This window comes from Phalacrocorax aristotelis, chromosome 8 (genome assembly GCF_949628215.1).
Source record: "Phalacrocorax aristotelis chromosome 8, bGulAri2.1, whole genome shotgun sequence".
NCBI classification, from domain to species: domain Eukaryota; kingdom Metazoa; phylum Chordata; class Aves; order Suliformes; family Phalacrocoracidae; genus Phalacrocorax; species Phalacrocorax aristotelis.
In genome coordinates this window covers 21,354,738-21,368,086 of record NC_134283.1, presented here as the reverse complement: position 1 = coordinate 21,368,086, position 13,349 = coordinate 21,354,738, and the positions used below count along the sequence as shown (strand labels likewise).

The 13,349-nt window shown below is 39.2% G+C and overlaps 1 protein-coding gene across 3 annotated transcripts in view; it reads left to right on the top strand.

Moving 5' to 3' along the window:
- The window catches only part of CBFB (core-binding factor subunit beta), a 44,133-nt gene that overhangs the window by 17,700 nt on the left and 13,084 nt on the right, over positions 1–13,349 (top strand). Inside the window, exons 4-6 of one of the 3 annotated variants that reach the window (XM_075101737.1) lie at positions 5,305–5,421; positions 11,410–11,505; positions 11,719–11,769. In XM_075101737.1, coding sequence (XP_074957838.1) covers positions 5,305–5,421; positions 11,410–11,505; positions 11,719–11,742 — 237 coding nt within the window. In that variant the 3' untranslated portion in view covers positions 11,743–11,769. Of the gene's footprint in view, positions 1–5,304; positions 5,422–11,409; positions 11,537–11,718; positions 11,770–13,349 lie in introns of all 3 variants that reach the window. The other 2 variants (XM_075101736.1, XM_075101735.1) reach the window with 2 other exon arrangements.

Below are 13,349 nucleotides of genomic sequence, written 5' to 3'. Positions count from 1 at the left end.
CTTTGCCTCTTTTTGAAACCCAGGCTAGCAACCCTTCCCTGATTGATATGTGAGAGTCCTGGTATTTGGGGAGGGAGGACTGACTCAACTTTACATTTCAAAACAGTTGTGCCAAATCCATATGGCAAGACCATGGCATTTTATTTATGGAAATGCATATATACTCCCTTAAGCTTTCTGTTAAAGGAAACATATGAATACATAATTTCCTATTTCAACCTTTTTGAATAGGTGGTCTACTTTTACTTGGCAGTGTATACAGACCATGTTAAGACAGGCTGAAATTAGGTTAGCCTTAACTGATTTAACATCTTCCTTACTTGGTGTAAATGTTTACAGCTGTTTCTTAGTGGTTGATGTTTCATATACGAAGTAACTGGGGAGACTGCAGTTTAAATATTTAAAAGTGGGGAATGGTTCAGGGGAAGGTGGAATCAAAACGGGGACGTACTTGGCTCTAGTGAGAGAGAGGCAGCTTGTGTGAGAAGTTATGAATGGGCAGATGTGCGTGTGATGAGGTAGATGGTGAGTCAGAACTGAGCCTCTTCTGAAAGAATGTGTTTTGCTCCAGTGTGCTGGGAAAATGAAAACAGAAGGCAGGAGACTGCACCGCTTCACTGGGGACTGGTGTTTCCTGGGGGAGTGAAGTTGGTCCCATTGGCGGCAGTGGCCGTTGTGAGTGTGCTGATTCATTAGTCAGTGGGTGGTGAGAACTGTGTGCAATCTCTGGGGAAGGAAATGGCTTGGTTGCTTTAGGGAGAAGGAACATTTTCTGTAACTGCAGGATGTGTGGATCAAGCATATAGATAGCATATCTATGGTACATCAGTTAAATACCCTGGTGGTGCGAGATAAGGATTTACTAGAGGACTAAAATAGGATATGAAACTGAGGTTTTGACTCTTGTGCTCAAGTAAAGCAGCTTTCTTTAAAGTCATTGAGAATTGTCCTCTGTCTGCTTCGCTATATTCAAATCAAGTTTGGTTTTTAAAATATGAACAAATGGTGTTACAGGAGCCAAGTCCCTGCCTATTTCTAACAGCAAAGCTAACTCCCAGTTAGTCGGGAGTTGGAGGAGAGGGCTGCTCATTTAAATGCAGATGAAAAGAAATAACAGACTAGTTGAAAGGGTAAAAAAAGGAAGGTGAGATACAATACGTATTGAAGGTGTGGCACAGAGGTGTTTTTGAATCAAGCCAGCTGGTAGGCCGAGAAAGCACCAACACAGCTCAGGAACTTGGAGCCTAACTTATTCATGCAACACCTTTTCAGGTTTAGGTGTGTTTATGGTGCTGTCCATCCTCCATCCAAATAATCTGCCAGGAGATAAGTGTTTACTCTTGCTGGCTATTCAGTCAGCAAGCAGAATATTTGTTCTAACACTAAAAGCCTCTTTGAATGTAAAAGCAACATGTTTACTTTTCTCATTAAAAAAAATTCTAATGCTACTTTGATTTGTAGTAGGAGTCTGAAATCAAAGATGTAGTTTGAGGTAAAATGAAACTTTTTGTGTAACAGCCACCTGAACAAAAATTCAGCTGGTATAAACTAGTAAAACTGCACGTTTTAGTATGTGACAGTTTACCTCAGTCTCAGAATCCAACAAACTGGTTAGCTTTGGCTGTGCCACTGTGTGGAAAATGAGGGTGCAAAATGAGGGCGAATTTTTCCTTCATGATATAGTGATGCTTAAGTTAACTACACAAATGTCTCCTGTCACTGTGAGAAGTCATACCTCATCTGGTTTATAGGATAGACTGTACTCTGAAAGGAGAGAGCTGTATAATATATCTTTTCTCTTGTATGTCCCTGTAATGGTGTTTCTTTATGTAGCATTAAATTTGTCCACTGAATATGAAATTGGTAAGTGCCTGACTTCCAACCCCTCCTTATTCCTATTGCTCTTTAGTGCTTTCCACCTGAGTGTCTGAATTTTACAAGACTGACTTCCAGATGATATTTCAAAAAGCACCCAGAGGTGTGGGGAGGATTTATAAAATTATATAAAAGACAGCTAATCTGCCTTTATATTCAAGGGGTTAGCAACAAAACCGTGAAAGTGTTATTCTAACAAAGACATCCTTTTATCTACTTCTAATCAGATTGTATAGCTCAGTAATATGAAGGGGGGAAGGCTGGGGTCTCTGTAGAAATAATGTGGCTTTTGCCTTTGCTCTCTTACTGTGACTGTCTTAAGGCAACTTTGAGAATAGAGAATTCTGAAAGTTTGGTGTGGTTTTTTTTTTTAAAGACAACTTTGTGCTGGATTTTGAGGTGCCTTTACATATCATGTGCTCACAGACGAGCAGTAATGTATTAATAATTCTGTTAAGTTCGGAAATTGAAACAGAACCAGCATGGCTTTATCTGAAAAGAAGGAAATGTGTGGTTAAACGGTTTTGGCTGCAGCCTTAGGTGGTTTCCATTCTCCAGAAAGGGAGAGGGGGGGTAAAGGAGTCTAAATTCCTTTCCCTAAAATAAAGGAAAAAGCACCAGTATGCTTTATTGTGTAATTTAATGAGAGAAAAGTTCCTGTGTAAGTGCATGTAGTTTCAATTGAATTATGCTAAATTTGAACGATTATATAGTTATTTTGAAACTCGGATACCTTGCTGAGGAATTCATCCTTTCAGAGGTGAAAAATGTTTATCTGAGTTTTGAAGACCTACTGAATCCAGTGGTGTAAGGCTTTAAGGCCTCTGATTCAGGAGCAAGGGCAGAGTACTTTATCTCAAAGGTCAGGCTGCATGCCAGTGGTTCCCAAGCTGCTTTGTCAGCAGCTCAGCTGTTGGTCAGTGTGTTTAGGGCAGATAGTAGGCATCAGTAATCACATTGGCTCTGTCAGCTTGTTTCCCTTTTCCCTTTTAACTTCTGAAGACTTTCACAGAATTTCCAGCACTGCTTAGGCTTCAAGCGTGCACAAGGCAGTGCATTTGAAGTACTGAGCGCTCAGCAGCTGCATCTGAGCTGCCTACTGTTTGCACTGAGCTACAAAGTTTGCACATAATGCACAGCAGCTGCAGTGGCGAAGGCAATTGAACAGTCACTGAAAAAAGGCAGTTAGTGGCAGCATAATATTTCTAGTCTAACAAGCAAAATACTCTCATTTTGGACAACTTGAAAAGCTAGATTGTAATCTGTGGGAGGTCCTATGTATGTAACTTTTGATTTCCCAGGCTTTTATTGTGGGCCAGGATAAGGGAGGCCAGGTGAAATGTAAGCCCTAAATGAAGATCAGCAAAATGTTTGTTTGCTTCTGTAAAAAGAAATTAACATTAGAGTACAGACTGTCATTAGTACTGAACCATAGTGAGGTTATACTGTGTTTTTTTTCCTTTAGCATTATTCTGCATTCTTCCTAGAAGAGAATGACTTTTGATTCCAATAGCCTATTTAACTCTTTTTCACTTCTAATTAAACACATCTATTAAATTGGTGCGTGCTTCATTTACCTCTTGTGAGATGAATGAGTGAAGACTGTGCTGAAAGGGAGTAATGTTGTATTTTGGATGTTTGAAATGATTAATCTTGAAATGAGTGCTGTGGGAGGCGGTTTCCTGGTAGTTCACATCTTACTCATGCTGATTCTGATGCCTCTGCTCGCAAAAGCTGTTGGCTGATAGATCTACACCCTGCACAGTGTGCTGTCATCACGGAAGACTTAGGTGTGATGGCTTGCATAGCTAGTCTGTGAATACGAGGACAGAAAACCAATCTGCGCTCTTAGTGGAGTCCCAGCAGTAGGAGAGCTTATACAAAGAAGATATGCTTGAACTAACTTTTATTTCTTTGTTATTGAGCTACAACATATTGTCATAATTAAAACTTCCAGAGTATGTCGCTTCATACTGCAGTGTGATAAGTTGTAAAAGTCAAGGTCAGATCAAATCTATTTTCTTTGGGAAATAATGTTACTTGTTTGTCAGTTGGTTTCATGTTATTTGTTTCCTTTCTTCAACTTATGGATTGACTTTCATGTTGTTCAGTGCTTAATTTCACCAGGACAGCCTGTGTATGAAGGAAGGGGTACCTTCCTTCTGTACTTCCTGTAATTCTTCACCTTTCCTTTTTCTGCTTGAGTGACCTTAGCTGCCAAGTGTGGAACTGAGGAGGTAGGCACAGTTGGGGTGCTTTGAAATGTGCTGTAGGGCTATACATCAATTATACTTCAGTAAGGATTTGCCAGAGGATGGAGCTAGATCTATTAGAGGAGGTGCTGTGTGAAAAATCCCCTGCCTAGGTGGGCCGCTCCTGAAGACCAGAAAGGGTCGACAGGACTTTGAATGTCTAGGCAGTCTTTAAATTTGAAATGAGTGCTGGCCTGTATGCATGGTTTGCCTCCCTAGCAATTCAGCATAGACAAACTCCTGTTCCATGAGGGGTTTGACTTGCCAAGTAGGCTGAAATAACCACTAGAGGTTGATTTTTTTCTGCCCCCATCCCCCTTAGCAATTTAGGTAATTTTGGCTTTAAAGGTTGATGTCATTTAATATAAGGTGTCAAACTCATTTAGTGTTGTATTTGCTTCTTTTTAAATTTCCTGTGTGGAGATTAATATCTGGCCTTTAGAAGGGGAAATACTTCTGCTTTAAATCACTGTATCATCTACCATTATCTAGATGTAGGGCCTTAAGCTCATGCATTATTCCTTGCTGCAGCTCAAGGCACTGTGCACATTGATGCTGTAGATGGGTTGTGATCTGGTGTTGCTTTTTTTTAAAACCCTTTCATAAATGCTAGAATAGACACAGGAAGACTTTTTTATTTTTAGCCTGATGTGTATATATAGTGTATTTTACTAAACTCTGACTAGTTTGTAGATTTGAGGAGGACTGAAACTGGTGCTTGTTCTTTGCTGAAAGAGCTCATGTATTGGGGTAAAATACAGTGCTTCTTGGGAGTAGGAAAGTGTGTGTTCATTTAACCATTTAAATGTGCTGTAAAGGATCCTCCCTGTCTTGCAGCATGCAACTTTGACATGAAGGTAAGCTGACAAGAAAAACAATTCCTTGAACTGAAAGCAGTAACAGTTCTAACCAAATCTTGGTGCATGGCAGTTTATAAAATGAGAACACAGCTTAAATTTATTCCATCCAGTACAGTAGGCAAAAGTTATAGCACTCACTTGATTAAAACGAGTTCTTGGAAAGGAGACAGGAGAAGCTGTTGAGTCTCATGTTACCAGCTGGTTTGGATGTTTTTCTAAGAATACATATAGAAGCTTCCTGCATCAGTATTTTCATTGTGCAGGCATGTGCGTAAATGCTTTCAAAATTCATATCATGTGGTTTGCTTTTATTTCAGGTGTACTTGAAGGCACCTATGATTCTCAATGGTGTCTGTGTAATCTGGAAAGGCTGGATAGATCTACAGAGACTGGATGGTATGGGATGCCTGGAATTTGATGAAGAGAGAGCACAGGTAAGACAGTCTGCCCATGGCTACTGTGCCTTAGACATTTGTTTGTTCTCTGGAAGGAAACATGCAGTCAGGTAGTGTTCACACATTCTAATTTGCTTGTTCTCTGTCTTCACTTTGAGTACAAATTCCAAAGAAAATTTACAGTATTGAGGTTCAGAAATATATGATTGTAGCTGAACTAGTGTTTTAATTAGATCAGAATATTAGGGGCAGAAATCATCTGTAGTTTACAACTTTATGGGTGACTTAGCACAATGACAACTCTGTAGCATAGTAAATCTCAAAGTATTTGAAAAGCTGTGTCTGTAACTTGAAACAGTTTAACTTGCAAGTCTTTTCTAGCTGTTTATCTTAAGGTCTTTTTGGTAAGAAGCTTTTTGTTTTATTGCATACGGGGGTGTGAATAGGGTTTTTCCATTTGTTCTCTTAAGTTGTGGATTCTGTTAAGGTACAGCAGCTTTTGAGAAACCTACTTCCTATCTACCTACTTCCTACCACCAAAGTGACTGTCTAGCAGCTGAATCTTTGTACATGCACAAAAACAGAGGAAATGACTTTTTAAGTCCATATCGCGTATTCAAGTTTCACTTACACAGCTGTAGGGTTCCTTAATTTAGTGAAACTTGAGACAGGGCTTTGCTTTTTCAGATGTAGCTTGGTAACAAAGATACTTAACTGATACTAAAAGCACTAGGTTTGTGTGGGCTTCCACACAGACCACCCCTCTCTGTAGTGGACAGTAAATCACAGAATGGTAGGGGATGGAAGGGACCTCTGGAGACCATCTTGTCCAGCCCCCCTGCTTGAGCAGACACACCTAGAGCAGGGGGCACAGGAACATGTCCAGGTGGGTTTTGAATGTCTCCATGGAAGGAGACTCCACAACCTCTCAGGCAGAACTTACTGTGTTCCAGTTTGAGCCCATTGCACCTTGTCCTGTCGTTGGGCACCAGTGAAGAGAGTCTGGCCCCATCCTCTCAACACCCACCCTTCAGATATTTATAAGTATTGATAAGATTCCTCCCTCAGTCTTCTCCAGGCTAAACAAACCCAGGCGCCTCAGCCTTTCCTCATAAGAGATGGGTGTAGTACCAGAGTTATGACTTACAATCTATACTTTATGGTGAACTCAGCAGCTTGTTTCTGTAGTTTGATAATTTAGAAAAGTTAGAACTATATGAAAGCATAGTCCAAGGAATACAAGGGTTTGTTAAGCATGCAGATTAAAGAAGGGTGAGCAATTTCCTGCAGCCTTTTTTTTCTCCCCAAGTTCTGTATTGGTACTCCAGCAAATAATTCTTCATAACTTACTCTGTACCTGTATCTAGCCACTTTCTCCTAACTTCTCTCTGAGGACTTCTTCTTTCAGCCAAGATAATCATGACTTCCCCTAACTTATCTGAAAACTTGAGTAATTCACTTTGAACCATAGTTCAGTGTCTCTTAAATGGTAACTCCTGCCTTTTTCATCTTGGTAGCATAATAAAATTGGAGCTTTCTTTGAGGGAACAAAAGGAAAGAGAGAAACTCAGGGACCCAAACCAACTCATTTGTCTTAATTGAACTGATCTGTGTGACACTGGTGATTCCCTTTGTTGTTATTACACCTCATGTATTTTATACATATGGGTGATTTTTGCAAAAACTTACTATTCACACAAACTGTTTGCTTTTTCAAATTGCCTTTACTTTCATTTTGTGCCCCTGGGGCACAGAGTCCTCTGGGGCATTGCTTCTGGCAGTTGTGAACTGGAACCAAGTTAAATAAGGATGCGTTTTCTGTTCCCACTGTGTGCCCCTCGTTCTCAGTCCTTGCTTCCTTGCAGTTTCCCTTTTTGTTCTACAGCCATAGCTGGTCACTACTTAACAGGTAGGAGCCCTTTGATTCCATCTAAATAGAAAAAGCACTCCTCTATTCCAGGTGTGCAGAACTGGAGAGCATGTTGATTGATTTGCTTCTCTTCAAGAGCTGGAAGTATTAAAATAAAGTTTTACATGCAGTATGTATAGCTGCAAGCTTTATGGTACCTTGCCTCTCCCTAACTTAAGAAACCAATTTACACATTAATGAGATCCTGTTATTGTGACTATATTCTGCGTTAAATCAAAATACTTTGTCAATGAAATAGTCAAAGCCCTTCATGCTTTCTTCAGGATGCCTAGAAAGAGAGGGTTCTTGTCTCAGAATAGTCCTGCCGCCTTTTTTTAATCTGCTAGAAAAGCCACAGAACCAAGCTTTTACTTGAATGCTACTCTTCGCTGTGGCATTTTGCTTCTTCCAAAGCTGGGTGTCAGCATTTGAGCTGGCCAAGTTCTACTGCAGCAGCGTGTTCTTTGAAAAGAGTGACTGCTGCAGGCTCTGCTGATTAGAAGGCCTTTAGACTATAAAGGCTTACAAAGCAAGGTCTAATGAAACCCTTGAGGACTGTGCAAGATAAATACCAAGATTCTTGATCTATGACAATTAAGTTTGATACAGAATGCTAAGTTACTTGACTTCTAAACTGAGAGGAGACTGATTTGAATATGCGCTTGGAAAGAGATAGTATCACTCTCTTCCAAAATTGGGTAGTTCCTGAAAAGTGGGCACCCTTCTAAAAGGAAGGTGGTCAGGTGATCTGTGAGTTCAGTTTTCCTCTTTCTAATTTACTGAGAAATGTTTTTGCATGCTCTTGTATTATTTTAGTTTCCCAATGTGTAAATGCTGTCTTAACTACACTTAAGAATTCCTTTTTGCTGCCTTCAGAAAATGTTTGTGCACTGAGCATGTGATGTTTTTTTTTGTGAGGGAATGCTCTCAGGTGTCAGCACTTTGAGTTTTGAGTACAGGGTGCTGAGCTGGAGGCATTGCACAGTGTGAATTTACAAAGATATGTTTGCACTCAGTTACAGGCGTGTAATTTGGTTTGTGCTTCTCAGTGATGAGGAGGTCATCTTACGACAGCAGTAGCAGTACCTAAGAGTTACTGGTGTTGTAAGGCACTATATAGACACAGAGAAGTAGCTGCACCCTTGATGTTGCATTGTGTTTTTTATGTATGTATTTGTTAGTATTGTAAACATTTGGCAGTCTTCTACATTCTTCAGTTTCCTTTTTCCTATATCTGTCATTTTGCTTCCTTTTTTAAAACTTTGAATATTGCTAGTGGCAAATGACCTAACTGCTGACACTGATCCCAAAATAACACTGAGGTCAGAATGGGTTTGAGAGCCTCGTACTGTGCAGTGCTGTGCCTGTGGTACCTACTGTATTGTAAGAAGAGGCCCTATTGGCATTCCCACACACCTGCATACGCACCCCTTACTCCCATTTTCTGGAAGGCTTCCCTTATACAAAGATAATGAATGCTCTTGGATTTTCCTGTCTCTTACCACTTCTTACTAGTACTGGGATCGGATAAAATTATTATTTGCTGCCACGCTTTGGAAATGATACTGTCCTTCACCAGGTCAAAAAATATTTTAGGAAGAAAAATGACATGCATAGTAATAAAGTACTTTAATTGTAACTTTTAAGCTAGTGTTCTTTCTATTTAATTCAGTTTATTCATGTCTTACTACTATGCAGTCTTACTGGTGGCCCTGATTCAGCTGCTTGTTCAGACTTCAGTGGACTAACATGCAAAGCTCTACATACGTGCTTGAATATCTTCCCCATTTGGGGCTGAAATTGCCCTGGATTTGATAATTATCTTGAGTGTCATCAAAAGACTGTTTCTGTCTTCAGTACTTCTGTATGTATTTTGTAACGGACCATTCTTGCTACATAGATTTGGTAGTTATAAATGGTTGTCCTCACAGTCTTTTCCTAGTGGGCTGGGGGGGTATATGTGTATGGGTGTGGGTGTGTTTAAGCTTCTCTTTTGGTATTTTGTTTTTCTGGGCTGGGGGGTTTGTTTTATTCTGTTCTCATGTTGTTATGGTTGTTCTGCTTATTCTTCTTTTTCTTACTAGACTCATAACAGAAGCATTTTTATTGACTAAAACTAAGATGGATAAATGATTGAGTTTCACAAAGCTGAATTTGCTAGACTAATTACTAGATTTGACTGACATTTGACAAAAAGCTTGTTAAACTCCTGTTGTACGAGATCCTGAGATGTGTGTTAATTTCTGTTACAACACATCACCAGGAGCAAAGCAGAATTTTTTTTCCTTAAAAAATATGTTCTGATGATTCTCCCCCCCCTCCCCTTTCTCAGACATCACTAAACCGGTGTTTCAGCTGTCAACATTTGTTCAGTCTGGATGTCAACATACTGATTCTTCTCCTATGAATTTCTAATTTAGCTTCTTTTGGTTGTGACCATCTCTTCAAAATATTCTGGCTTAGGCTATATGTCAGTCTTTTATTTCATGACCACTTTAAATGATGGTAAAATGCAAAAATCTTTCATAAAAAAAGTCCGCTTTCATTTAAGTCTTGGGGGGGGGAAAAAGGGTAATAAAGACATACATAGCTTTTGTAAATTAGGAATAAAGTAGCTTTTCTGCAGTCATCTGGGAAACAAACGTATCTATTATCTCTATCCTTCTGCATTATTAAGAACAAATTTACTTTCCACTGTCTGACCTTGGCTGCTGTGCATTGCATGAACATTAAGATAGCTATAAAGGGCCAAATTCTACTTTTAAAAATAGTAGGTAGTGTTAAAATGTTATCTTACTGGCAGCTTTAAACATTGCCTTTCAATATAGCTTTCTGGGGACTAAGCTATGGGGAGTTACTGACAGATGTTTGTATTTAACTGTGTTAGGCCACGAGGGGCACTCATTCACATCATTTCACAAAGTAGCTTCAGGTTGCACAATTGTGCCGATGGCAAAAAAAGCCATTTAACATTCTCTCAGACTAGAGATGCCTTAAATTAAAAGATTTATGCACTTAATCCCATGGTATATTAAAATTTAGTTGGGTTCTCAACATGTTTTTGTCCTCTAACGGTCAAGGTTAGGGTTTCTTTTTCAAATCTATGAACCTGAAAATAACATTTGTGTGTATGTGGGAATCATAAGCAGAGTTAGTAATTATAGCTGAGGAGTTACAGGGGAGAAGCAATACAGTTTATCCCTTTGTTTTGTAGAACCTCTTTAGACTTCTCCATTCTGAGTGTTTTAAGAGTCTGGTTGGGAACAGAGCCATCTGTTTTCATTCTGAGCAAAATATGTGCTAAAAGGTCTCTTTAAGAGAAATAATTTGTAACCCAATTAATAATGGCTTATATATTAGTAACACTATTTAAAACCTTTTCTAAAAAAATATTAGTCAAAGAATTTTTTGAGTGTTTATTAAATCTATTCCCGTGCATAAGCCACTGCTGAAAATGAAATAAACAATTGGTCTGTTGCAAACCTGCAGGTTTCTTCTGCATTGGATGTAAATGTGTACACATTAGTGGAGGAATAACCTCTGCTTTGCACTTTCTTATGCATCTAAATTTGAATTATTTAAATTATGCCTAAGGATTAGGAATGTTCACACCGACGCACCTTTAGCAGCTTTGGATAAAATGGAGGATTTATTTAGTTTGTAGCTTAATACTATTTTTAATGACTATGTCTTTCAGTGATAACTACCATTATTTATATAATGATGGTAGTGAACTCTACCTAGATATACCTGTGAATGCTGTTCTTCAAAATGACTTCTATAAGGAGAATAAAATGTATTGCCTCTTTCATGTAACTTCTGAGAATTCCTAGGTTTTTAAAACCAGCACCTTTTTAAACTACTTTTGAAAAGCAGTTCTCCTTTGAAAATGTGTTTTAGTAGTAGCTGTGTTGCAGCTTTGGTTATCTCTACTGCATTGATGAAGGTGAGTATTATTTCACTAACGTTTATTGGCATTTGCTGGAACTCATCTATTCTAGTAGATTCTGTAGGACATACTTGTCTTTGCTGCTGAGTGTTCCCTAATACTCAAAAGAAATGTGATCTGGTAGAAATGAGGGTAGCCTTTTGTGTCACTCTGTCATCTGGTTTGGTAGCAGGAGGATGCATTGGCACAACAAGCCTTTGAAGAAGCTCGGCGAAGAACTCGTGAATTCGAGGATAGAGACAGGTCTCATCGGGAGGAAATGGAGGTGAGGGTTTCACAGCTGCTGTCAGTAACTGGTTAGTACTCTCCCAAAACTTTAGATTATTTCCATTTATTTGTCTGTTTGTGTGATGTTTATTTTCTGTTTGCTGTTCAGTGTTGCTTATAAAAATTGCAAAATGCATTATTTAAAATGAATTTCAAGTTTTTGAAGTTTTCATAAGAATTCTCTGATTTTATCCTTTATTCCTTTCTGTAGATGGCGTTTTCTGTGGGTACTTAAGCTGTGAGGATACATTTGTTCACAGAGGTGATTATCTCTCTGAAAGGATACTTTAATAGGAGAGGGAGGGATCTTTTGCCCCATGCATTTCTCATGAATACAGGAAAGGATTCAGGAGTTGCAGGCACAAACTTTGTAGCTTGCTATACTGTGTTGTGGGAAACATTGCCAGTGAACTGAATCAGGTGCTACAGCTTGCTTTCTTGTACAGGCTAGTTTTATTGTCGTCTCACCTTTTTCTTACTAGCAGGGAGTCTTACTCCTCTATTTCACTAGTGTAGGTCCCCCTGTCTTGGTCTTTGCTTCTTTAGGGCCTCACAGTCTTGAATCTTGTTCTTTCTTGATGAAAGCAGAAATTACTGGGATCAAGAGAAAAGGAGCCAGAAAAGGGAATGGAAACCAGCTGCTCTGAGATGTCAGAAAGGCAAGGGCTGTGAGAGGATGAGTAATACGTAAGGAGAGTTGGCAAATTAAGGGAGGCTGTAGGTCAGGCAGAGAATGGGGAGAAAACAGAAGCACTTTGAATTTCTTTCCCTTACTGTTCACTACTTCCTGCTTCATCAGTACAGCCTGACTTTACTATAATCAAATGTGATCAGTCTGCTGCTTCTCAGGTTTTTAGAAAATGTGATTGTTACTGCTAAGCTACTTTTCTCCTGGCATCCTTACTGATAATTGAGATGGTTAGACTTTCTTCCCTTCCAAGTACAAATGGAAGACACTGAGAATGAGAGGCAAAAAGCAGATGCAGAATATAATATCTCTCACTTTGAAGGGATGGCTGGTGTGCATCTCCTTGCAAATGCTGATGTAGCCAGGTCAGATGTCAGCTGCAGCAAAGGTAAAATCCCTTGCCTCAAGGGATTTTGCTTGCTGCCACTGGATTGTTGGAGCAGCAGCTAGATTACCTGAATCATTCTGTCTCTGTCACAGCATAGCTGGAATCTTCCTGTTAGTTCAGTTCAAAAGGAAGGTAGAATTAACTTAAAGCTGTTCGTGAAGACCTGTGGCATCCTGCCTTAATTTTAACAACACAGTAGGAACTTTAAGCCTGGCCTTATGTCCTTGACCTCAGTTTACTTCAAGCTTTTCTTGATTTATTTTCCTTTACTCTGCCCTTTTCCCCCATTCCTATTACTACAGAGAAGCAGCCATGTGTTTACTGAATGTTGAAGGTTAAAGAAGAATGAGGCTTTCTGAAATAAATTCTGGTGTTCTGAAACTTATCCTTTTCTCTATGCATAGAAAACACTTATTTGCAGCTAGGATGTGCAAAAACTCTTTCAATTAACAGTGAGATTGAAGTAATATTGAGCATCTGGGGCTTCATGACAGACATCAAAACTTGTGACCCTGAGACACAAAAAGCAACATCCCTGGCCAGCTGTAGGAGCTGGATTCAATAACTTCTGAAAAAGACTTTCACTTCTAATAAAGACAGCAGGCAGTTGTTATTAAATTATGTCCTTATTAGCTGCTAGTACCCATTTTCTCTTAAAACAAGAATAGTCATTGTCCTGGCTCTAAAGTACTGGCATAGATGGCCTACAGAAAGGAAGAAAAGGAAAAATCACTGACTTGAAATATGCTTAAGCAGAATGAAAAAC